This window comes from Entamoeba invadens (genome assembly GCF_000330505.1).
Source record: "Entamoeba invadens IP1 unplaced genomic scaffold scaff_1105074726711, whole genome shotgun sequence".
Lineage (NCBI taxonomy): Eukaryota > Evosea > Mastigamoebida > Endamoebidae > Entamoeba > Entamoeba invadens.
The window spans coordinates 256,720-281,929 of record NW_004443648.1 but is presented as its reverse complement, the minus strand read 5'-3'; the positions used below and the strand labels follow the sequence as shown (position 1 = coordinate 281,929).

The 25,210-nt window shown below is 34.5% G+C and overlaps 11 protein-coding genes across 11 annotated transcripts; 6 read left to right on the top strand and 5 right to left on the bottom strand.

Moving 5' to 3' along the window:
• Window positions 1-58: 58 nt before the first annotated feature.
• EIN_053650 (hypothetical protein) lies at window positions 59-715 on the top strand (the record flags this gene model as incomplete). The annotated part of the gene is made up of 1 exon (XM_004259843.1): window positions 59-715. The coding sequence occupies one exon, from the start codon at window positions 59-61 to the stop codon at window positions 713-715; it is 657 nt and encodes a 218-aa protein (XP_004259891.1).
• A 473-nt stretch (window positions 716-1,188) lies between these two features.
• Window positions 1,189-3,406, top strand: EIN_053640 (serine/threonine protein kinase ppk15, putative; the record flags this gene model as incomplete). Its single annotated transcript, XM_004259842.1, has 3 exons — window positions 1,189-1,611; window positions 1,749-1,849; window positions 1,960-3,406. The coding sequence occupies 3 exons, from the start codon at window positions 1,189-1,191 to the stop codon at window positions 3,404-3,406; spliced, it is 1,971 nt and encodes a 656-aa protein (XP_004259890.1).
• A 128-nt stretch (window positions 3,407-3,534) lies between these two features.
• Window positions 3,535-4,281, bottom strand: EIN_053630 (homeobox protein knotted-1, putative; the record flags this gene model as incomplete). Its single annotated transcript, XM_004259841.1, has 1 exon — window positions 3,535-4,281. The coding sequence occupies one exon, from the start codon at window positions 4,279-4,281 to the stop codon at window positions 3,535-3,537; it is 747 nt and encodes a 248-aa protein (XP_004259889.1).
• A 188-nt stretch (window positions 4,282-4,469) lies between these two features.
• On the top strand, window positions 4,470-5,333 carry EIN_053620 (hypothetical protein; the record flags this gene model as incomplete). The annotated part of the gene is made up of 1 exon (XM_004259840.1): window positions 4,470-5,333. One exon carries the CDS (start codon window positions 4,470-4,472, stop codon window positions 5,331-5,333), a length of 864 nt encoding a protein of 287 aa, XP_004259888.1.
• Window positions 5,334-6,473: 1,140 nt separating this feature from the next.
• EIN_053610 (hypothetical protein) lies at window positions 6,474-7,904 on the bottom strand (the record flags this gene model as incomplete). Its single annotated transcript, XM_004259839.1, has 1 exon — window positions 6,474-7,904. The coding sequence occupies one exon, from the start codon at window positions 7,902-7,904 to the stop codon at window positions 6,474-6,476; it is 1,431 nt and encodes a 476-aa protein (XP_004259887.1).
• A 150-nt stretch (window positions 7,905-8,054) lies between these two features.
• Window positions 8,055-10,826, bottom strand: EIN_053600 (hypothetical protein; the record flags this gene model as incomplete). Its single annotated transcript, XM_004259838.1, has 1 exon — window positions 8,055-10,826. One exon carries the CDS (start codon window positions 10,824-10,826, stop codon window positions 8,055-8,057), a length of 2,772 nt encoding a protein of 923 aa, XP_004259886.1.
• Window positions 10,827-11,437: 611 nt separating this feature from the next.
• Window positions 11,438-14,242, top strand: EIN_053590 (ubiquitin carboxyl-terminal hydrolase, putative; the record flags this gene model as incomplete). The annotated part of the gene is made up of 1 exon (XM_004259837.1): window positions 11,438-14,242. One exon carries the CDS (start codon window positions 11,438-11,440, stop codon window positions 14,240-14,242), a length of 2,805 nt encoding a protein of 934 aa, XP_004259885.1.
• A 138-nt stretch (window positions 14,243-14,380) lies between these two features.
• On the bottom strand, window positions 14,381-15,115 carry EIN_053580 (hypothetical protein; the record flags this gene model as incomplete). The annotated part of the gene is made up of 1 exon (XM_004259836.1): window positions 14,381-15,115. The coding sequence occupies one exon, from the start codon at window positions 15,113-15,115 to the stop codon at window positions 14,381-14,383; it is 735 nt and encodes a 244-aa protein (XP_004259884.1).
• A 1,916-nt stretch (window positions 15,116-17,031) lies between these two features.
• On the bottom strand, window positions 17,032-17,997 carry EIN_053570 (hypothetical protein; the record flags this gene model as incomplete). Its single annotated transcript, XM_004259835.1, has 1 exon — window positions 17,032-17,997. The coding sequence occupies one exon, from the start codon at window positions 17,995-17,997 to the stop codon at window positions 17,032-17,034; it is 966 nt and encodes a 321-aa protein (XP_004259883.1).
• A 2,519-nt stretch (window positions 17,998-20,516) lies between these two features.
• EIN_053560 (dual specificity phosphatase ibp1, putative) lies at window positions 20,517-21,116 on the top strand (the record flags this gene model as incomplete). Its single annotated transcript, XM_004259834.1, has 1 exon — window positions 20,517-21,116. The coding sequence occupies one exon, from the start codon at window positions 20,517-20,519 to the stop codon at window positions 21,114-21,116; it is 600 nt and encodes a 199-aa protein (XP_004259882.1).
• Window positions 21,117-21,500: 384 nt separating this feature from the next.
• Window positions 21,501-25,145, top strand: EIN_053550 (hypothetical protein; the record flags this gene model as incomplete). Its single annotated transcript, XM_004259833.1, has 1 exon — window positions 21,501-25,145. The coding sequence occupies one exon, from the start codon at window positions 21,501-21,503 to the stop codon at window positions 25,143-25,145; it is 3,645 nt and encodes a 1,214-aa protein (XP_004259881.1).
• Window positions 25,146-25,210: the final 65 nt, after the last annotated feature.

Genomic DNA, 25,210 nt, shown 5'->3' with positions numbered 1-25,210 from the left:
CCGTCGACTCACTTTATTTAAGCAAAAACCATCTGAAGAAGCCAAGGATAGCACTGAAATGGTGAAACGTAAAGTCGAGATAGCGAATTTAAGTTTGAGTCCTAGAGGAACCCCGTCACAAGTCGTCAAGACGGAAAAAGTAGAACAAAAGGATATGAAAGAGAAGACTGAAAAGAAAGAGAAAAAAGAGAAGAAGGAGAAGGGAGAAAGTAAAGGAGAAAAAGTCGAACGAAAACTTTCATTTACTTTTGCTAAAAAAGAGAAGAAGGACAAGACAGAAAGCAGAAAGAGTTTGGGCAACAAGAAAGAGAAACCAGTCGAGAAATTAGGCCAAAAACCATTGGAAAAACAATTGGAGACTAAAACAGAGAAAGACACCGAAATCGAAGAATTGAAAAAGAAATTGAAAAAACAGGAACATAAAGTAAAAACTCTGAAAGACACAGTGAAGTCTTTAAATGAAAGACTTGTTGTGCAAGAGACTCTTATTAAAAAATTGGTAGACGGATGTAAAGAAAGTGATAAGACTGAAAAAGAAAACATTGTGAGCCAAGACGTCGTTCATACTGTGAAAGAAGAAATTCTAGAGGAAGCAAAAGTCGATCAAAAAGAGGAAGAACACTTCATCCAATTTGATGACGAAGAACAAAAAGAAGTAAAGGAAAAGAGGAACGACACAGCAAAAGAAGAGGAAGCTTATATAGAACCAGATTAAATGAACTATTTGTTATACTATACTCTGTTACTAAAGTAGTTTAAGTAAAAAAAATTATAATTTTACTATTGTTTTTATTATTTAAAAAAAAATAAAAGTTATTTTCCAAATTAATTTTAATAGTTTTTGGGAAGTTCAAAAATAATTATTTTTAAAGAATCAATAATTTAAAAATACAATAATAATGTTTTATATATGTAATAAAAAATGTTTTTTTAATAATACAAAAAACTTTTTCAAAGCTACTTTGATTGTTCTTTTTTTAAATTATATTAATGTTTAACTCTTTGAATGGTTAATTATAGTAAAAAGATCGACACAGAAATAATTCACAAAACAACAATACTTTTAAAAAAGTTTATTAATTATAAAACATCAATAGTTTTTAATATGGAAAGGAACAAAAAAATGTTATTGGTATATATAGTTAAAAACAATACTATTAACTAATCTGAAAGGGATAAAAGCAGTGGATGAGTTGTTTTAGTCCAACCATTCAAAACAACACATTCACCGACCGAATAGAAAATAAGACTAAAAATGCGACGATGTGTTACAACAATGTTCTTAAGAGGTGTAAGTATACTTCTTCACAAATCATTACAACCCCAAAAGAAGCAACTCAAAACAATTATAGAGACAATGAAGCTTTCGACTTAATCATTCATGTCGACGAGGTGTTGGGCACTGCAACATCTTTAGAAGGACCGCAATTCTCGTTTGATGGTATTACACTGAGTAGATATAAAATAGTCCAATTGCTCGGTAAAGGGAATTTTGGGCAAGTTGTGAAGTGTGTTGATTTAAACACAAACCAATATGTTGCCGTTAAAGTATTAAAAAGCATACCATCGTACTTTAAACAGTCTCTTATTGAGACTACCGTCTTACAAATTGTTTGTTTTATTTTATAGATTATTTATAATAAATAATAGAATACATATAACTTTTTATATTTTATTAATGTTAATAATAATAATATAGTATATTATAGTTTAGACGACTAAGAGAAGTAGAATGGAGTAACACAAAGGTGAATGAATATCTTGAATCATCTGAAAGGTCCAACATTCTTCAAATGATCGATTACTTTATGTTTTATAATCATATCTGTATAGTGACTGAATTTCTTGGGTTTGTTATTATAACTTAACATATATATAATATCCAATTATTCTTGAATAGTATTATATTATATTATTTATTATTAATACATATATTATAACATTGAAATGACTATCTAGTATCGACTTATGTGAGTTATTATATCGAAACAGTAACCATGGCTTCAAAATTCAGATCATCCGGAAATTCTTAAAACAAATCATTAATTCGTTAGAAATACTCTCTCGTGGTAACATCATTCATTGTGACATCAAACCTGAAAACGTGTTAATAGTGAACCATTCTTCTACAGTCAAGCTCATTGATTTTGGAAGTGCATGTTTTGAGAATCACACGTTTTATCAATACATTCAATCGCGGTATTATAGATCACCCGAGGTGGCATTAGGTATACCATATTCATGTGCAATAGATATGTGGAGTCTTGGATGTTTAACGGCCGTGTTTTACTTTGGCGTTCCACTTTTTTCAACAAAGAGCGAATATAGCTTGTTACGTAGAATGGTTTCCACATTAGGTCCAATACCAGACACTATGTTAGAAAAAGGTACTAAAACTTTAAAGTATTTTATTAAAGAAAATAATACATTTCGTTTCAAAACTATTCAAGAATATGAGAAAGATAATAACACTACTCTTCCCCAAGATCAAGAATATTTTAAATACGAAAAATTGGAAGATTTAGTTTTGAAGAATAAAACGAGTGGCGAACAATTTTTCGGTGCAGAAACACAAAACGCTTTACTTGACTTTTTAAAAAGATGTTTGACATTTGACCCAAAAGAAAGAATGACACCAGACCAAGCTATTACACATCCTTTTATAGTGGGATGTGATATGACTAATTATACGATTCCAAAACGGAAATTGCCGTTTTGTGAAAACACAAAATTCGTGCAAACAGTCCCAGACGAAATCTCAGAACCATTTTGTGAGTTGTCAAATACTCATTTTAACTATCAAAAGTACTTTTTATATTTTCAAGGCGCTTTAAAAAAGGGTTTTGTAATTAACATCTTGTCAAAATTCAACAAAATAGAGGGAATCACCCCGCCACTCCTCGACGGGGTGATTGGCGACTGGACTTTCAAAAAAATAGAAAAACTTAAAGAAAAACAAAATTCTGTGCCAAGACACTTTGACGCAAAGACATGCCAACTGGTAAATTCAAGATTTCGAATCAAAATTGAAAGTACGGAAAAAGTCAAGTCGTTGCCAAGTTCGTTGATATCTTCGCCACGAAATCGCTCAGACGAAGTGAGTCGAAAAGTCAAGTTGTCAATCATGGAGGAAAAAGTGGAACGAGAACGAGCAAAGATTTTAATGAAAGAAAAAAAACTTGACAAAAAGAAAAAATCTGAAACAGAGAAGGCGGAACGAGAAGTAAAACACTTGATTAATCCAAGAAGTTGGTTCAAACGAGCAAATAGCGAAATACAAATGTCAACTATTCACAGAGAAGATTCCCCAAAAAACATTTCTAAATCTCCTACAAAGTCAGAACAACCAACCGAAAAGAAAAAACACTTTTTTTTCAATTTTTCAAAGAACGAAAAAAAAGATTAGGCGCAATATAGTTTATTTTTGTTATTTTATAGTTTAATCTGTATAATTCAATATAATAATTAAATAATTATATTTATAGTTATAATTGATCTAAAATATATAATAAAAATAACTATACAAATAATTTATTAGTTTTGGTTCTTGTTTCTGTTTCTTTTGTTCGAGAACCAAGTACCAACCTGTTTGGGAGACATCCCACACTCGGACCCAAGACGTTCTTTTTGTTCTTCAGTTGGATATGGATGATTTGAGTGAAGGACAAACCAGTCAAGAAGAGGTTTGATTTTTTGGGTTTTAGGACTTTGAGTTTTTATCTTGTCAATCTTGAAAATTGGTTTTGTTGGCTTTGTCGATGACAATACAAGAGAATTTTTGCAAGTGATTTTTGACAATGGTTGAGATTGAGAAGTGATGGAATGAACAGATATTTGGGGGGATAAAAAAGTGGGGATTTTGCGTTCCCGAGGCGCCAAACTCGAAACATTTGAGCCAAACATGAGTTTTAGGTGTGAATAAATATTTCCAAAAAGAGCTCGAAGACATGATATTTTATAACTTCGTTCGTCTTGTGTCACTATCCTTTTTTGGGACTGCGAATCAAGAAGTGAGACAAGTTGAGTATAATAACTTGTGTAATACAGATAAAGCACTTCTGCCTGTGAGTTGAAAATTTGGACTAATTCGTTGAGGCGCAACAACTTCTCTCCAGTCACGAGATCTGCAACGTGTTGAACTTTCTCCATCAATGACTGATCTGAGATGTCTCCACTTGGTCGAACCAACGACTGCTCGAAGCATTTTAAATATTGGTCGAAGTCGATAGTCTTATTGACGCACTCAGTAAGCACTTTTTGAACTTCCTGAGTTGGTTCCATCTTTGAGTTGTAAAGATCGTGTCTTTTCACATTTCGAATTATTCGTTTCGATCACACTTTCGTTTTGATTAAACATTTTTTTTCAAATGTTAAAAAAAACAATGTCCAGATTTTTTAAATTTTTTTGCTTTTTCGCAATTTGAAAAACATTTTGAGATAAACTAAAAAAATGTTTTTATATTTGAGAAATGTCGAAGACTGACGAACTTGAAGCGGAGCTTGCCCGACTTGTCGAAGAGGAGTCTGCGTGTGACAAAGAGCTCTCTGACCTTTCGACATTATTCCCCTGCGTTGTTGACTCATCTTTAACAAAAAATGGCCTTTCCGAGCGCTGTGACCAATCAACGAACGAAAACACTGAGTTCTCTGCAAAGCTCTTTCGATTCAAATCGGCGATCGAGAGTCAAGAGCGTCAACTTGAATTACTTTTTGATTCTTTCAATACAATAACTATGAAACAGCGCCAAGTCACTTTAAAACAAAAAGAGGTGTTTGATGGGATAAGCAGCGACTTGACGAAAATGGAGACCGAGAATTCCCAAATTCAATCTTCTCTTCAGAACACGTCCGACTACTTGTCTGTCCAGTTGGGTTCTGCCAAAAAGTCACTCGAAACAATCGAAAAGGAGAATAAGACGCTTGGAGATGAAGTGACTCAAAACGAGGCGGAGTTATCAGTGGTAATGACAACAATCGAAAAACGCAAAGGTGCGATCTGTGTACTTGAAAAGGAAATCAGTGTTTTGAAAACCAAAGTAAAGAACCTTCAAGGCGATGTGAACATTGCAAATAGCCAACTCGAAGCAACACAAACCGAATTGATCAACTTCCCTCATAATCAATTTGAAGATGTCCCAAATTATTCGCACCTCATGTTGGCTGGAGTCGAAGAGCAAACTGTCTATGTCAATTCCTTAATTGCACTCTACTCGCACTTAACGGGAAATGTACTGGAAGTTGATTCTAAAGAACTTTTGTCGGACTTTAGGACCAAAAAAATTCCAGTTGCTTCGTGGAACAACTTTGTTCGTAAAATGTATGACACAAGTTAATTCGTCTTTATTTGAAAAACATTTTTTAAAACATTTTTAAAACATTTTTAAAACATTTTTTCATGTTTGTAATAGACTACTTTTAATTAAATTTACTATTTAATATTGTTTGAGTATTTAATTAGTTTTATACTATTATTTAATAATAAAGAAAAAAGGTTCAGAGAAATTTTTTTGTAGAAGTTTTTTGAAAATGTTATATAAAACATTTTACAAATTAACCGTTAAAAACAATCTTTTTAACACTATTTATAACTCTTTTACTTGTATACTATCCAATTATTGTGTATAAAAAACTTTGAATGTAGTTAAAATAATTAAGTTGTTAATTAAAAAACTGAATTAGTATTTACTTGATATTGTGATTAACTCGTAGTTCATAACGTAGCTACTTAATAGTTTCAGTGACTATAATTTGTGAATCATTCACTCAATTTTAAATGATCTAATGAAGAAACTTCAAAAAAATAGTTTTTAAAATAAAAAGGTTATAAGATTTTTTAATGAATTTCAACAGATACGAAAATGATTAAAAAAAGAGGGAAAAAGGGAGTGCCAGAGTAGGTTTTTTAACAAGAAGAAAAAGAATAAAAAGATATCTACCGTTGGCAAAAGCAATGGACAAATCTAACGAGTTATACGAAGGAGAATACTTAAACGACTCGTCAAAAGAGAGCTACTCCGATATTAAGTCTTCTTTCTTTAAAAAGATAAACATCGAGATGCCAAAAGGTGCCACTCCGGGGACCGCAGAGGAGCGCGACTTCGACGATGAAAAGTGTGAGATCCCAATAGCTATTACAAAGCCACAACAAATACCCAAAGATGTTTGTTCACACATATTTACAATATATGAAATTAACATGAAAAATGACACATAGAATAGTTCACTTGGAGAAGATATTTTGAAACACATGTTAAAAAGTGGTGACGATGATGTCGCGTGTTCACCACCATAAAGCGACACACCTTTTATTATTATCGAATAGTTTGAGTTTGTGTTTTCTCATTGAAACTCCAAAACACGTATCTTTTGTTCCCAAGTTCGTGAATTTGAGTAATTTCTATTAGCAACTTTTACTAATAGTATATTAATAATAGAATATAATTAATAATATTCGATGAACTTTACCACAACAATCACTTAGAAAATTCCTTCTTAAACTTTTCCTTAACATTAATTCGAGACTTCCACTTCGACGCATCTGTCCTATAATCCGTTACTTTTGCATTAATAAGTACCTTTCGTCCAAAGAAATCCTTTTCCATCACAGAGTAGTCCACCATATATTCTTTGACCATCGCCTCTTTGTCTTTAATGTCACACTTCTCAAATATCTTATCCACGATATGCGACCCACTTTTGTTACAGGCGATTTCTCTCAACCTCCCCGATAAAGTCTTCAATAATTCACCGACGGTATTTCTCGGTAATACGGAGATATAAGCCTCACTTAATCGACTCCCCATCGGATCGCAGAAATATTTCAACATGGTTTCTATTTTTAAATCGGTGAATTTCTGTACGACACTCTGTGAAGCTTTACACGGTGTCACAAAAATTTCTTGAAAGACCACGGAGAAGCCATAGTCGATAAAATTCTTCTGGTTCTTCATCCACTCTTTCCGGCCTTCTTCAAACACATTTCCTCTCCCACAGATCTCCCCTTCTATTCTCTCAACCAACTCTTGTCGTACAGTTTTATCACACTTCTGTGACGCTTTCAGCATTTGGACTAATAACATGTGATACCTATTTTTCACTATTTCTGCGATACATTTGTAACACACTTGTAACGCCTTTTTAGGGTTCTCCGATATTTCTAAATACTTTTGTACAACATGATTCCCAACGGGGTCGACTACATTCTCCTCAGTGATTTGCTTCTCTCCAAACGTCTGTAACGTCGCTTGGTCCATTACAGTCAATGCACCTTCGACCAATATCGACCAGTCCTTATCAGTTATTGGTACCTTATTCGCTATTACTGGGAGTAAGACGCTTCGAATCCTCGATTCAGGTATCTTCATTAACTCAATCGCTATTGGAATCTCTTCAACCGCAATTTCTTTACTGCCTTCCGGTAACACACAATCAGTCACTTTATTGATGAAGTTTTTGACATCTGAAGAGTACGGTCTGATCATGCGGAGTAACGCCGCAAATGCATGTGCCCCCGTGGACGCTTCGAAAATTTGCGAGAGGTTCACGTCCTTTTCCAGAAATGGGTCGGTCACTATTCCCAACACCTTCGTTATTTCGTCGTGCGCAATACTTGGAAGTAAGACCTCATAGTGTTTGTACAAGTCCTCTAAAACACGTGAAGCGTATGAGTCGACTATTATCTCTATCAGTTTCTCGCGAATGTTCCCAAAAAGTGCATTGATTTGGTCTTTAGTAAAATAGGGTATAAATTTCTCAAACAACAGTGACCCTCTTGGGTGCGTCAATAACAAGACTTCATCACCTTCAATCCCTTTTAATGTGTTTTCTACTATACTCTCCTTGTTATCCGGATCGTTCACAAGAGCGTACGACATTTCTTTTAAATACTTACAACTCTCCGCCATCTCTAGAAAGACTTTTTTCAGTCTTCTTTATATTCTAACCCTTCGAATAACATTTTTTAATAACAAATTAGAAGTTTGTTAATTTCCATGAACTATTATTTTATTAATAAAGAATTAAATTAATAACAAATGTCTTTCAAAGGCTGGCGGCTAGTTGTAAATAGCGACGTTGTCAAGCAAGACCTCCCCAACAAATACTAACGTTATCTCGTCGATGTAAACACTCGTTTCATTTTCAAAAACGTCGAACTCAAACGTCTGCAAAAAGTGCAATTTCCCCAACTTGAATTTGGCCGTGCTCTCATCGTCTTGAGGAATGCCAACGTACTTAAACTTTGAAAGCTCAACAATAGTGTCTGTGTTATACCTGATATACAAGTAGTTGTTAAATTCTGAAGATGCGTTGTTTTGGAAAAAGTCGAATTTCAGTCCTAAGGCGCTTATTTTGTTTCCTAAAGTTAAAGTGTACTTACACAGAGTTTGGCACTTCATGTTTCGATGTAATTGTTGGTACGCATTTTGGTAAAACAACCCAACGAATTCCGCATTTGTGGACGATGTGACGTTGTGGAAAAGTGTTCCATTCGAGTCGAGTAAAATGTCTTTGTTACTTTTGTACGTGTTGAAATACGCCGACGTCGTTGGAAGCACTTCGTCTGCTATTTTAAAGTCTCTTAACATTTGATAATTGAAACACCGCTCGTTCAAATTGCAAATGAAGTGGCTCCCCACAAAGAGAGAAACTGTGTATTGCAACTCCTCTTTTTCCATATAGTGCTGTGTAGAAGGGAATATTTTGTCGATTAAAATGCCACTGTCCTCCTCGACATATTCGCTATTATAGTTGTTTGCATTCCCACGTTGGATTATCAAAGCCCCTGTATATAACAAAGTCACTTCATTTTTTAAAATGTTTTCGCTACTTTCAGTGGTCTCATTGTGGAGATTTATATCCTGTTCTGGGAAGTGACTGTAACTCACCAAAAATGGTTTTGGATATGCTGGAATTGAAGGCACAACTTCGATAAAATATGAACAGATGTCACTGAATAACGTTTTGTTGATAATTTCTTGTATTGAAAGGCCACTGAATGAAACCACTTGTAAGTTCTTTTGAATCGCATTTTTGTATAACAAAGGATATGCGACGTTGTCTTTGAGCGTCTCCACCATTTTGATCCCAACACTCCCGCCCGTTCTATCACCAAACAGCCCAAATTTTTCGACCCAAATGGTAACATTGAAATACTTGTTCAGTTCTGTTTCTAAGTAATTGAGTGTGTTGAGTGCAAGTAAACTCCTTACTTCTATGTATCTCTCGCGTTGTGTTGCGTTGCTGTTTTTAACAACAATCCAGTTACCACTGGCGTCTTTATCGAAAAATGTCGAGTCGATTGAAATCGCAATCAAATCGTTTTGCGCAAAGGTTTCCTGGAGATATCGATATCCAATATCGCCACTCACCAAATTGCCCAAATGCTCGGGTAATATAGCAACAACGCGGTATTGTTTCGTCTTATTCTTCTCTTCCAAAATATCTGAAGGGAACAAAATAACGCCATTCATTGGAATATGTGAACTTGTGATGTGGTAGTAATCTTGTGATGTAACTGACAACTGCAAATAGTTTGAAAAGTCCATTGTTGGTGTTAGAATAGTCGGTTTAGTGTATTCAGCTCGGTAGTAATTGTCAATTCCACAGCCAAAAGTGATTTGTGAGAGTGGTCTTGTTATAACTGGCACATTTTCGATATTAATTGTGTTAGTGTTTTCGATGGAGTTGAATGAATTTGGGACGTTCAGTTTACTGAAGGTCATAACAGTTAAACACCAAGAGCTGGCCGCACTGATCAAAAACAGTAATAAGAATGTCGTGTATGTCAACGTTGCGCACCAATGCGTGATAAATATCGAGCGCAAATACTTCCGCATAACTTTCCCAAAGTCAGAACATTTGAATCGACTTTGAAACAACACAAATCCCACCACAAACAATGTAAAGAGTAGCATGGTCACTGCAAACGTCGACGAATAAATTGCTGTGTGGAACCATTCCAAAACTGTTGTTGATGTTGTTGGGACTTTTGAAAGGAACAAAGCCGTCGAGACGGAGAGCATAGATAACGCAATAAAGATTGATGGGGCGACGACGATTCGTTTGTAAAACACGTAAAATAGTGAATGTAACACGATAACGATAATTTCGACAATTTTGATCTGCACAATTAAGCAAATTAGAACGTACGAAATGATCAAAGCGGATATGATGAATGTTTGTATGTAAGCATTTCTAAATGTTTCTGTTTGTTGTACGACAAGATATATGAGCGCGAGGGAAAAACAAATTGCCACGATCGAGAGTGTCACGGTGAATATTTTGATAGTTGTTGTGTGTGTTTTAATAAATGATCTGTACGAGTGGATGATCGTATTAATCGGAGTCCGATTGACCTTTTCGACAGGGGGATCGTTGTGGATTCGCTCGATCATTTTGTCCAAGTTCGGCAATTTGAATACAAAGGTTTGGTGATTGTAATTCTTGTAAAAGAACGCCATAACACGGTCCAAATAAGGAATCCGGTGAATAAGTCGTTGGATGGTTGGTAAGAGTAAAATGGCTTGAAAGGTGAAGAACATAATAATCAATAGAATGAGGACAAACCCACCTACTATACCCTTCTTAAACACTTCCATCTCTTCAACGTCTTCTAACGAGATGTAACAAAAGAGATAACTAAAAAGAAGGATAACAAACACTGCCGTAGAGGCAAGTCGTTTATACCAATTGTGCTTTTTATTTACAGGTGGCGTTAATACGGAATGAGACTCGACTGTCGTCGGATTTGAATTGAGAGGTACGTCTTTTGGTCCAACAGATAAAGAATTATCTGTTGCAAGTTCATCCATCTCAATCTCATTCATCACTTTTGGTTTTATTGTTTTTTTTTTATTTCTTCGTTTTTTCTTTCAATTAATAACATTTTGAAGTATTATTTTTTTATTGTTGTTTATAACAAAAGTCTATTTATAAATGTATTATTATTTTTTAATTTATTTATTAATCATCAATTATACAAGTAATAATAATTTTTAAGTAATTTCAATTAATAAATAGTTAAAATAAATATTTGAGCAGAAATTGTTATCTTATTGTATTTTTTTATATATTTCAGATGTTGTTTTCATAAAAATTATAATTTTTAATAGGTATTTTTATTATATTATTATAATAAAAGCAGTTAATTTTAAATTTAATAAATTATAAAAAAAAATTAATAAACCTCATTACTTGATAAATGCAAAAAACTAAAATTTATTGATGATTAATTGAGATGATCCAAAAATGCGTTGGGTGTAAATTTAAATTCTGCATAATACTAAATAAAAACCATAAAAATAGTTCAAAAATTCAAAAAAATAACAAGATTATTTGCAACAAAAAGAACAGCATACAAAAAGAAAAATAACACAATTTAAAAAGACTCACCGAACCTCTTAAGTTATTATCTTGAACTGTAAAACCTCAAAGGTGTATGTTGCCAACTAAGGACCCAAACCAATTCAATGAAACGACCATGGTCCAAGAAAACGATTTCATGACTGCTATTTTCCACGCAAAGAAGTGCGAGAAGTTTCCACAAGACTACCGCAAAGAACTGACGCCAAATCACATCGAGAAGTTCCGCGCCGTCCCCAAACAATTTTCCGATCAAGTTCAAAAGTGTGCGGGGAACTATTTAGACAAGATATCTATTACAGAGAGAAGTCACATGGAAGACGAAATGAAATTACCCGATATCGACGACTCGACTGGGTTAATCGACGACTCCGATCATATCAAAGATGACTACAAAGAAGGTGTAGACTATGTTTTACTCTCAAAGAAGAACTTTGACTTCATGAAGAAAATTTACTTGTACGTCAGACCAAACACTCGATTCCCAGCACTTCCTGTTGTTTACATTGAAAAGCTCCAAAACTCATTTGCGCGATACACAGAGAAGGACGAAGTCATTTTGAAATTGACGGTGAAAGCTCTCGACGGGACTCAACGTGAAGAAGAACGCAAAGTCAAGTTGTTCACCTGTGTGTCACTTCAAACCACTATCAAGAAGCTGAAGAAACTGTTCAAAGCAGAAATCATCTTCGAGAACTACGACGTTGTCGTGACTGACGGCGACAAAGTGGTCGACACCAACAAAACAGTCAAAAGTATTATTGGAAATACTCACACTCTAACTGCGGTGATCGAAGAAAAGGCTAAACCGACATTCCCGGATCCAGAGCCTGAAACCGATTTATACCCGTCACACGGTGTCGAAGATGCCGCACCATCTCTTTCAGCTTATAGTTCGAGTTGTACTGCTACAGATTATAACAAATACACCTCGTCCAATTATAATAAGTACACTTCATCAAGTTACAGAAACTACTACGATGACGAGAAGACAAAGGACGGAACAAAGGGTGTGTGTGGTCTTCGCAATTTGGGAAATACATGTTTCATGAATAGCGCATTGCAGTGTCTACTCCATACAATGCCACTCAACGAATTTTTCAACACCGCAAATTGGAGTGATGATATTAATACAGACAACCCTCTTGGGACTGGAGGAAAGCTCGTGAATGCGTGGAAAGTGCTTTTGGACAAGTACTGGGGTGGGTACTCGGTTTTGTCTCCAAGAGAGTTCAAAAGTGCGATTGGAGAATTTGCGCCACAGTTCAGTGGGTATCAGCAACAAGACTCACAAGAGTTACTGTCGTTCTTGGTTGATGGGATACACGAAGATCTCAATAAAGTGAAGAAGAAACCCTATGTTGAAATTCCGGATTACAATGGCGAAGGGGATGAAGTTTGGGCACAAGAAGAGTGGAAGAGATACAAGATGAGAAACGACTCGATCATCACAACACTCTTTGCCGGGCAGTTTAAGTCGAATGTTGTGTGTGATGTCTGTAAACACGTCAATTTGAGATTTGATCCATATGTGTTCATCAGTTTGCAATTACCAAACAAAATGTCGACCGTATCATTCAACGTGTATGACAAAGAATTCAGGCACTCGAAGAAGGCGAAAGTTTCAGTCAAGGGAAAGACGTTTGAACAAATAGTTGAGGAAGGACTGAAGAGTGCATCGTTCACACAAGACCCAAAAGACTTTATTGTTGTTGAACTTGGATATGGAAATGAAGTGAAAGGTGTTGTGGATAAAGACACTCCGATTCAAATTGGGTGTGAGTATGGGATTGTAGAAAAACAGGACAAGTGTGAGGAATTTGTCGTGTATGATACTAAAGTGAATTACTCGTCGTATCGAGACTTCAGAATGCCAGTCGTTTTTGATAAGAAAAAGAGTCTTGAAGAAGTAGATAAGGCACTTGTTGTGTTGTTCAAAGATGATTACAAGGTGAGTTCATACTCTTATTACAACAGAACTGAAACCAACGAAAAGAAGGAAGAGAAGAAAGATGAAAAGAAAGGTGATACCACTCCTCCAACTGGAACAAAAAACACAGAAACTATTTCGAATGCCAAAACAGAGAACAACGAAACAAAAGAAGTTGTTGTTAGCAACAACAATAAGGAGAAAGAATCTTCCAACAACAACATGACCAACGCAGACGCTGCTAAGAATGCCGAGAAAGATGATGAGAAGAAAGAAGTATCAAAAAAAGAAGAAGAACAGATCCAAAAGAAAGAAGAGAAGTATATTAATGCGTTTGAATACAAGGCTGTTTCTAGTGGTATTGTCCAAGCTGTGAATATTGCCAAAGAAGGGTACAGATACATCATTCAACCATATTCCTCATACTACAACACAGAAGAAACGGATCCAGTCACCTTATATGAATGTTTCGAGTTGTTTGAAGAAGAAGAACACTTAACAGGAGACAATACTGTCTACTGCTCAACTTGTAAGACACACCAAACATGCAAGAAAAAGATGGATATATGGAGCACTAACGAGATATTAGTTATTCATTTGAAGCGGTTTGGGAGTGTTGGCGGAAGTGTTAGAGACAAGATCTCAACACTTGTCGACTTCCCAATTTATGACCTTGACTTAACACAATACGTGAAAAAGTATGATCCAAAGACACCCCCAATCTACAACTTGTATGCCGTCAGCAATCACTCTGGTTCCCTTGGGGGCGGACACTATGTTGCTTCTGCGCGTGTTGGGAAAGACTGGTATGATTTCAACGATTCATCGACTTCCAAAATAGGAGAGGCATCTATAGTCTCGAAGAGTGCGTATGTGCTTTATTATATCAGAAAGGATGTCGACACGTATACTGGTGATGTGCAGAAGGCAGAGAAAAAGCACGAGGATTAAGGAACAGAGGATTCAAGTCACTTTTAATTTTATATTTTTTTGTAATGAATGACATACAGAAGAGTATTATATGATATTATATAATACAACGAGTTTCAATAAAACACATTTTAACTTCATAATAATATACCACTGAAATTAATTCAAGTCGAAGAGAACTATTCGATTTGTTCTGAACTTAGATATGTTGACAAAATAAGGATTGTTCATTGGAAAGAGGTTGTCGAAGAAGTACGCAAAACTCTTTGCTTTGCCTAAAGTGCCAACGCGAAGGAAATTGGTATCATTTCCAAATGTCATGATGACGTCTTCCGAATTGGAATACTTCAGATCACAATCGCCAATTGGAGAGATGCATTGAGGTTTTTCGTTGTGTGTAATAAACAGTATCTTCTTTTGTGGCTTTGAGAAAAATATCGAGAAAGTGCGGCCCGAGTCTGTCTCGAAGTATAATGAAGACGTCTGTGTTTGCTTTAAAAAATTGACCAAATCCTTTTGTGTGTTAGAAGTTGTATCACAAACAACTTTGTATGTCTTCAACTGAACAAAAGTTAAGACGGTATGAATGTGTGTGATCATCGGTGTTGATCCTGAAAGTAAGTCCAATGCGTTAATCTCAATTGTTGGTACTTCGTGTTCAATTTTCTTTGGAATACCTTTTGTGTCATTAAGTGAAGGTTTTAAACTACAATTTTTATCCCTTTCATTGTGGTGTTGTGGAGGTGTATTAACTTTATCGTTCTCGTCAAAGCAACTCGGTTTGGTCAAGTCGTTTAAACACTCTGCAAATGCAAAAAATATTTGTTTGTATTTGTCATCATCTGGTAGTGTTGATATACATGTGATCAATTGATTGATGTGTTCCCTCTCCATCTCTTAATTATAATAACAGTTTTAATTCTTTTTAATAATTTAAAAAATGTTATTGCAAAAAAACATAAAAAATAAATTAATTTGAGTAATAGTATTGTTCTTAAAAAGATTGTTTTAATTTTTATTAGTATTAATTATTATAATTTAACTAGATGCAATATTATATTTTAATAATTAAAAAATTAATATATATAAATTGAAGTCAAAACAAAAAAACTATTTTATATTTTATTATATATATAATGATAACAATACTATAAAAACAACTATAAAGGAAATATAGTATACAATTAAAATTCGTAGTTGAAGAGAGAGTCCTGATAGACTGGACTTCCTTTAATGATTTGATTTGTGTTGTCCTCGAATATTTCATCGAATGACTCGTCCATCACATCCATTTGATTTTCAACATTTTCATTGCATTGGTCTGGTATCGGTGAGAATCCCCTTTGTGGATAATCCCAATTCAAATTATTAGGACGGAAAGTATCAGCTCTTCCTTCACCATAGGAGCTGTCACATGAACTCAATGAATCATCGAGATCGCTCATCACACACAATCGTTTTGGAATGGGGTTGATTATGTTCATGCTTTTCGTGTGTTTTTTTTTAAAGTTCAGTTTCCTTATATTCTATCCGTTTCTTTTCGGTTTGTCTTTCTTCATTTCGAAAAAAAAGCCCGATGTTTCCCATGACCGCCACCAATTTTTTTAATAACACAAAACATGTCGCGCTTTTTGTTCGAAAATTCTGTTAAAGTCCACCTGGCAAATTTTTTTAAACAACAACATGACTTTGTTGTACTATTATATTATTATAATGTTACTACAACTATACTATTAATGATTCGTGAAACAGCCAAACTCAAAAAAAAGTTCTTTTTTTCTTTTTTTTTTATCGTATAATTAAAATATGGTATTCTGTATTATAATTTTAATACGTTTTTGTGGGTTGGAAGATTCTATTTCTTTTTGGGGTTTTTCGTTGGTAAATTATTTTTAAAAATGCCACTTGTATTAAAAGTTTTTTGTAAAGTCATCAAATAATTAATAAATTATTATTATTATTATTATTATTATAAATTGTATAAAAATATTGTTAAAAAGAAAAAAAGCAATATATAACAGATGGTATTTTCTTTGTCCTGATTCCGAAATTCGTTTTGAATTTTAAAAACAAAAACGTATAAAATTTATTTGGTTCTGTAATTAAAAAGAGAATTATAGAATATTTAGGGGCTTAATAACGGGAATATTCAACAAAGATGAGGTTTGGGAATTCCGTGATTTTTCAACCTTCTCTGATTTATTTTTAGACGGCTTTTTTAATGCAGGGTTGCATATAGTTATCTATTGTCGGGTTTGTCTCTTTTTTCTGTACAAATTCATCGATTAGTTGCTTTGTGGTATGTTTTTCTTTTTTTTTCCATAAAAATCACATGAAAAATAAATTCTTTTTCTGAGGGGAAAATAGATCAGTGCGATTTGTGGTTTATTTTGTTGAAACAAATAATAGTATATTTTATTAGATATAAATAATTTTTAATGGTTACACAATAATATTTTAATGGAACAAAAACAACTAATTTGTGGCGATCATTGATACTTTATGATTATAATTTATAATCATAAAGTATCAATGATATTAGTAAAGAATTGTTATAATTCAAAATCATCCAAACAACTATTAAAATAATACCAGAAGTGTTAATATATAAACCATAAATACTATTGATGTGATATTGATATCTTTGAAACATGAGTCATGAATACTTTGTGATCTTTTCAATAATAAAAATTAAACAATTCGACCTTCATTCGGTGATGATTCACAAAACCACAAATTTCTCATTGTTTTGAGAAGAAACAATTTATAACACAAGCAAAAAAAATGAAAACCTGGCTGAATTGAAACAGTTAATTAAAAAACACATATGAAAACATGTACCCCAAGTCAGACACAAAGAATTTCAGCGCCACCGCCCATTGATCGAGATTACTTGTATCGGTGAACGAGTATATTTGGAAGTACTCACTTTTCGTTATCGGAAATGGTAGCTCGAAGTTTGTGGTCTCGGATAAAAACGTCGAAACTTCCTCAAACGCAACGAGAACCCCCTTCAACCCATTTTTGAACTTCGACCGACTCACGTTCGAAAAGTCTGTGTGGTTGACCACAAATCCACCATACCCAAACCCATCGATGCAAGTCTTTTGGAGGAAGGCACCAGAATAAAACGCGACTTTTTTGATCAATGAAATGATCATCCCAAACGAAGCCTGGACTTCTGTGTAATTTTTGGCTTTGATGCTTTCGACGGGGTTAACACCACAGATCGTAACACCTCCGTCGGTCCAACTGACTTCAAAAATATCACCCCAAATTCTTCGATCGTTCTGCAACCTCTCAATCTGCAGATTGAGAAGTGACAAATCCGGAACGACAGAACTTTTGAGCACCACCTTTTCAAGGCAAGCTATTTGTGAAAAGTGTGTGCTTGAAGTTGTTCTGAACAGCCTCAAGTCATTGCACAGCTCCGAGTAGACGTAAACCACCAGACTGTTCTTCTCGTGCAAAAACAGGATGTCACTCTCCAGTTGTTTGAGTTGTTCTTCCTCTGCTCGAATTTCTGAATCGATGATTTCGCTGAGCGTTTGGAGCTCCTCAAGCTTTTCAGTTTCTACCTTCCTCTGTTTAAAGCACCGCACCAACGTCTCACTAAGACTGCTTTGGCTTTTCTTGAGGCAAACTGGGCACCATGGTATTTTTGCAGAGAGTTGTTCTTCAAATACGTTTTGGAAGGCGATGAATTCTGATGTGTTTGTGATGTCGACTGCTTGTTTTTGTTTCGACGTTGGTGAGACGGCTGTATGCGTGTGCATATGGCTTGGCAATGATGAGCTCTGAATAAAAACAGGCCCAATCACATTCGCAGAATTACTGCGTTGTGTGGGAACTGGTATTCTTTTTGTCCTTGTTTTCAAGATTTCTGCGTTTTCTATATCATCGGAAGGACGGCTGAAAGAAGGACGGTATTCGACGGGAGACGTGAATGACTCGGGAAGAAGGTGATCGAACTGTTCGTTTAGATACACTCGTCGTGAACATGAACACCTCACAACATATTCCATCGAATTTTGCCGTTTCGGTTTTTTCGGTTAATTTATTTTTTTACTGGTTAAATATTATTGGCTTTTCAATAATAAATTATTTATTATTGATTTAAAGCTTCATTTTTTTTTACACATTTTACAATCATTAAAAAAACCATACAATTACAAAACAATTAAAATAAACTATAATGTTATTATAAAACAAAATAAGTTATTTTACAATAATAAAACAAACATTATAAGTAAAAAAAATTTATTAATATAATTAATAACAAACAGACAAACAAACTTTTTAATATTTATAAAAAATTGAAAAAAAAAATTGTTAAAACTTTACTACATATTATAATTAAACAAATTATATAAATTTTAATCAAAAACACTTGTTTTGTATATAAAAAAGTTAACTTTGAATTTTTTTTTTATTTAGATTTATTAAATAAAAATTTATTTTTTATAAGATTTGTAAACAATTCAAATAATTACAAATTATATTATATATTTGATAGTTTTTTATTATTATCATTTTTTTTTTACACCGACAAATATGTTTTTGTTTTTAATTTGAGAAAATTTTATAAATAAAAAAAATATTCATTTTAGTAAAAAAGTTAAATTCTACGCATTCACAAATTTGTATAGTAACATCATACAATCATTTAATATATTTTAGTTTATATTTTAAATTGAAACAATAGTTGACATTAGTAAATAATTAGATAATCATTTTTATTTCTAAAATTAGATAAAATATAATTAAATTAGCTATCTTTTTACAATTACCCAAAAGAAAAAATAAAAATAATTTCCAACAAAAAACTAAAAACAACCTAAAAATAGCCTATTATCCTTTGAGTTTAAGAAATAAGGAAACCAGGGTTTCATTTGGTACAAATAATAAAATTTTTGCGTTAACAACACATTTTTTTATGACATAAATAAGTTAATGGTAGAATAGACACAAAATACCCTTTTTTATATTTATTTATATTTTTTTTTCATTTCCAAACATTTGTAAATTGGACAAATGTTTACCATTTGATTCTATTTTATATGAACCCCGTTATATTAGACTTAAAACAGAACAAATGTGTGATATTGCCCTAATTATGAAACCACTGTTCAAAAAGTTGTTCATTACTTTCTTCACAAAACGTTGAACTGGAAAATAAAATGAAAATAAACAACCATTCAATTCATAATTGCATATCGGCAACGTCGTGCGCATTTTTTAACTATTTAAATATAGATTGAAAATTATAAGTAAACTTAATTTTCTACATGTTTTAATACTGTTTTATAAAACTCGTTACAATTATTTGTTATATCTCGTTGTCGTTCAAATACCAAAAAACACGTAAATTTGCACATTAAAAAATCCATTTAAAAAAAGTCAATTATTCTTCATAAAAACGGGAAATACCGAGAAAAAAAGTGCGAAATGACAAGCGATGCAATAGTGATAGTCACGGGTTTTGGGAAGTTGTTTTAATATCAGTGTTTTTAAAAAACAGGATGAGTAGTTTTAGTGGGAAGAAACCCGACTAATTAGATAAAAAAGGCGTTTATAACAAAACTCAGAAATTTGACTTTTGTATTTTTATTATTTTCAAACTTGTTGTATTAGCAACAAATAACAATGGAATTTTACACAGAACAAAATTCATAAAACGGGAAATTTGTGACAAGTCAAAATAGACACATCGAAGTTATTTATCCAAAAAAAAAGTTTAAAGCAAAAAATACAGCGGAAACCAAAAACATTTTTTTCATAATTAAAATAACGAGAATTGGCAATGAAGGCCACAAACACAACCAACCAAATCACAATTTTGCCATTTTCCTATAAAAAATAAGACTGACTTTTGTAAAAGCAGTCGTTCAATGATAAACACCTATCACTGAGTCACAACTTTTTTTTTACTCTGAAAACCTCCAAATGTTCTCTCAAATATGATTCGCTTAATCTCGTGTTTGAATTCTATTCCAAAACACGTTAATATAATTCGATGGAAAATTGTGAGGCACAACCCATCAAGCGATTGAGGAATTTTACACGCACCTCGTCGTTCTGTGGAAACTCATTCTTTGTCTCACAAATCCCATTCCGGTCTTTCACCCCTATAAATTCGCCACGACAGAGTTTCTCTAATTGTGACTCCCCGTGTTCCTCTCTTTCTCCAAACCCTCTTGAAGACGTCTGTTGTATGACTCCTGTCATTTCAACAAGTCCCGTTGTAAGTTCTTTCCCCGATAGGCGTCGCAAAGAGAAACTAAAGGGTTCTCAGATGAGAAGAAACATCCAGAAAAGCTCTGAGTGTATTTTTGAGTCCTCGCGAGACACCCCCCGACGCTCTCCGAAAATATCACCAAGAAAACAGGCGACGGAGACTATCTCCCCAGACCAGTTTAAAAGCTTGATGGAGAAGAACAAAAATCTTATCATTTTGGACGCAAGATTCCCTTTTGAATACGAACAAGGACATATCATTAACTCAATTAATGTCTGGAACGACACAACTCTCGCTCAACAAATGAAGCCATTCGACACTTGGTGCTCCGAGGAAAACCGTGTTGTTGTTGTCTATTGCGAATTCTCTAAAACTCGGGGACCAAAGATAGCAAATCTCCTTCAAGAAATGGATTTCATTAGAATGGAGTCGCTCGGGTTATCGGAACTTAACTTCCCAGAAGTCTACTTGCTCGAAGGAGGGTTCAAATATTTCTACGAGAATGTTAACGAGCTTTGCACGGGAAAATATATCTCGATGAGAAATATTAACAGCTCTAACATAGAAGACTTAAGAAACTATGCAACTCAGATAAAAACTAGACCACGGTGCCCAGTCTTCAATAATTCCCCTCAAATAACACCTCTTTATATGTAATCTATTCAACAATTTTTAATCTAATCATTTCATATTTATGGTTTGAATTGCTTTTTGTTTCAAATTTTGTTACTTTTACTTAATAGTTCTGTTTCATTTGTAAAAATAACGCTCTTGTTTATTTGAGAAATAATTGATTATTTTTCTATTTTTATTAACAGTATTATAGTTTCAAATGGTTTTGATTGCTAGTTTTTTTATTTAATTATAGAACTGTTCTATTTGCAAAAGATGACATATCGAACTATTTTAATATATTAGATCAAATCGGTAAAAAAGAGAAAACAAATATATTATTTATATTGGTTTACTAATAATATAATTCTAATCAATAAATAAAATAAAAAACATTTTTCTTTTTTGTTTTTTTCTTGGAAAGTCAAAATGCCCAAGTCGAAAAAGAGTGTTTTACCGTCTGCCGAGATTGAGAAGCTGAGAGCCCTGAGCGAACAGCTCGAGGCACTTCCACAAAAAAGTGAATTGCCTGCCAAGAGCCTTGAGCTTTTAAAGGAAATTCCTCAAAACGATGACTTACTTATATACCTTTCACTTTGCCATCTCCAGATTTTGCGTATCACTGCGCCTGTTCCGCCACACACCGAAGATGATTTAAAGAGTCTTCCAGATCTTTTTGCCAGAACGGTCAAGGTTTCAAAAAGCGATTTGAGTGAGTTGCACGTCAAATTTATCGACCTTTTGACAGCGACCAAGTTTTTGTTATTAATGATAGACGTCGACATCACCGCAACCCTCACATTTGTCGAGTGTCTTATCGAAGCCACTCTCTCGGCACCAAAGGACTCCAAAGTCTCTTTTGATTTACTTACTCCGATGATTGATTCACTTCTAATCGAATGCCCCGATCAACAAAATGCGGTGTGTCTGTCGATCCTTCGCCCTTTTGCAACCACAGAAGCGCCACTGTTCCACGATAAAGACATCACCACCTTTTCGGGAAGAATTAAAAGAGAAGGCGACGCGATCGAGAAGTTGTTTGGGATAAGCAGTGACGCATTGAATAATTTGAAAAACGGATTCTTCGGGATAGTCGAGAGTGTCAAGAACTTCGATTTCGAAGAGAGTGAAAACGAGAACGACGACGGCGAGAAAGAGGGGAGAAATCAACGCATAGCGGAAGTCCACATATTCACAACTGTTTTGGCGAAGATCGTCCAATTTGACTGTCAAGTTCTTGAAAATGACGAGAACTATTTGGAGCGATTGTTACTGATACCAGTGGACGAGGAACGACTGAGAATGGTTAAAATAGTGTCGTACTACGTTCTTAATTGTCAATTACCACCAGCCAAATTGATTCAATTGAATATGGCAATAACACAACGAGGAAAGGATAAGAGCGGACTCATCAGAGCAGCGGTTGGGAATTATGTGTTAAAAGCACCAGCCGAAATGAACGAAGATGGTGTTGATTATACTGATACGTTGATTGAAAGACTCACTGATATTGAACCAATGATCCGAGCAAATACTATTCGAGAAATTGAGAAAATGTTCTTCGATGACGAAGAGAAAGAAATCCCAACGAAAGTGATGGAAGAGATCGGGACACGAATGAAAGACAAGAAGGAAATTGTGAGAGACGCCGCACAGAACTTTGTGGGAAACTTTTTAAATAGATTTCTGGAGGGAGAAAATAACGTGCAAAAAAAATTGGTCATCAGGTATTCAAATGCACTTGTTGAAGTGCTCGACGATGTGAGAATAGAGGACGACAGAACAAGAGTACTTGGACTCATTTGTTTTACTGTGTTGGGCGACATTAACAACAGAGAATTGAATGAAAAGAAGCTGAAAGAGTATTTAAAATTGCGAGCAAAGCGATTTGTGTTGTTTTCTTCAGTTCTGAAGAACCCACAATTTGAAATTTTAATGAAGACGTGCGCCGCGTTCCACGAAGAGAGAAAAATTGTTTGCGAGAAGTTGAAGAATTGGGACGAGGCTAAAAACCAGAAGACAGAAGACGAGTTAGTGATTTTGTTTGCAAAAATGATGCCTTTCCCAACGTTTGAGGGAAGCAAGAAGTTTGCGAAACAACTCCTTGAGGGGATGAGTAAAAAGACCGTGAAAATCATGTTGAAAATGAACGATGATGAGTTGCCATTTGATGAATATTGGCGCGCAGCGCGAAAGATAATTGGAGAGATCGATGTGAAAAGGAAGACAAAGAGCGAAGAATTCACAAACAAAATAGTAGACAAGTTCACTGTTGAAATATTGAGTAAGGAAGTCTTCAAGTACATTCTCAAGGACGAAGAACTGTATGACCAAATGAACGAACGCTTTGCTATTATCGCGAAGTACTATGGGAAAGTGCTTGACGAAAATATCGAGAGAATCATCAAATTGAAAGAAGACGACACAAATGATTTGATGGAAATATTGCGAGAGGGGTTTAAGTACATTCCAAAGAATTTGATCGACGACGAGTTGAAAGAGAAGTTGAAATCAAATTGTTTACTTGGCGAGTGGCAGATTACGAAAGATGCCATGTTTTTATTGCATTCATTGTGGAAAGACGATGAAAGAGGGTACTATGACGAACTGTTTATGAAAGGTGTTGAAACAATCAAAAACAGGAAGAACGCAAATGACAAAGCAAGGCACCTTCAAGAGGAAATGAATGCGTTTTGTATAATAAAACACGTGATTCAATACCAAGGCGTGTATTCACAACGCAGCGAAAGTAAAGAGATCATTGGGTTGGTTATGAGCGAAATAATACCGGAAATGATTCTAGAGGTGAAAGAGAAAGAATTTGTTGAGAGAGTGTTTAAACTGGTCAAAACGTATTTACTCAAGAACGGCAAACTAGTGAAGAGCGCGCCAGCTCAAGACGACATCGTCTATTTCTTAATTAACTTCTCTATCCACCCAATGGAAAACGACAACATCAATCTAATCGAAAACGAAAATTTTGTGAGAGGACTTTCGCTTGCTGTTCTTCTAGAAATAGTGTCGATGAGGATTTACGACGCGATTTTGAGCCAGAACGACTTCTTCGCATTTTGTGGACAACTCATTAAACACACTAATCACCACAGGAAGTACTGTGAGGTGCTTAATAAAATTTTAAAACAACTTCCACTTCGATATTTCATCATTCCAGCACTCATGTCGCAACAACCCAGACTGATGAAATTATCGAAAACGATTTTGGTCAGAGCTGTAATGGCAAGGAGAAAACTCTACCAAATGAATGCCCAGAAACTAACAACAGAGAACGCCGTTGTCATAATTCCAGAGTATTCGTTTCAATACATGTTAAGTTATTACGCGCACACTTCTGCAATGGACGACGGCGATTTTGATGGAGCTGCCCGAGTCATCGAAGCGATGATTGAGTGTTTAATCGAGAATCACAACGACGCAATCACTGTGTTACAAAATCAGCTTTCAATCATTAAATTGTCGAAAGACGCAATTGGCGTGAAGGAGAGTAAAGATAAAGTTGGTAAAGAAGAGAACGAAGAGACTGTTGCAAAAATTAACAGCAAACTCCAAGCAGCGGTTTCCATTGGCGAAATGGTTTTGGACAATTGTAGTAAAGGGAAGAAGTACATTGTTTCGGAGAATGCCGGATGTGTTTCAAAAGCTTTGTTTGAGCTGAGAGACAAGAATGAAACAATCAGTGCAATATTGCCCTATGGGTATACCATACCAAAGAAAGTCAATCCGTTTATGAATATGGAGCCTAAGAAGAAGAGTTCGGAAATTTCAGTTTTAAAAGGTGAAGAGGACGAGGAGAGCACTGAGAAGTCTGTTGTTAAAGAAAAGAAAGAGAGAAAACCACGAAAGACGACTAAAAAATCCCGGACTGTTAAGTCTGGAAAAGTCGTGAAGAAAGAGAGAGCAAAGAAAAAAGAAGACGAGGAGAAAGAAAAACAGAGGCCAAAAGAAAAGTTTGTCAAAAAGTCGAGTAAGAAGAAAGAAGAAACGAAGGAAGAAAGTTCGAGTGAAGAGAAAGAAGAGAAGCACAGCAACAGTGGTAACGAGTTGAGTGATGAATAAAGTAATTTTCATTTGATTTTTATCGGAAAGAAACACAACTTATTTATTTGAATTTGGTCTTATTT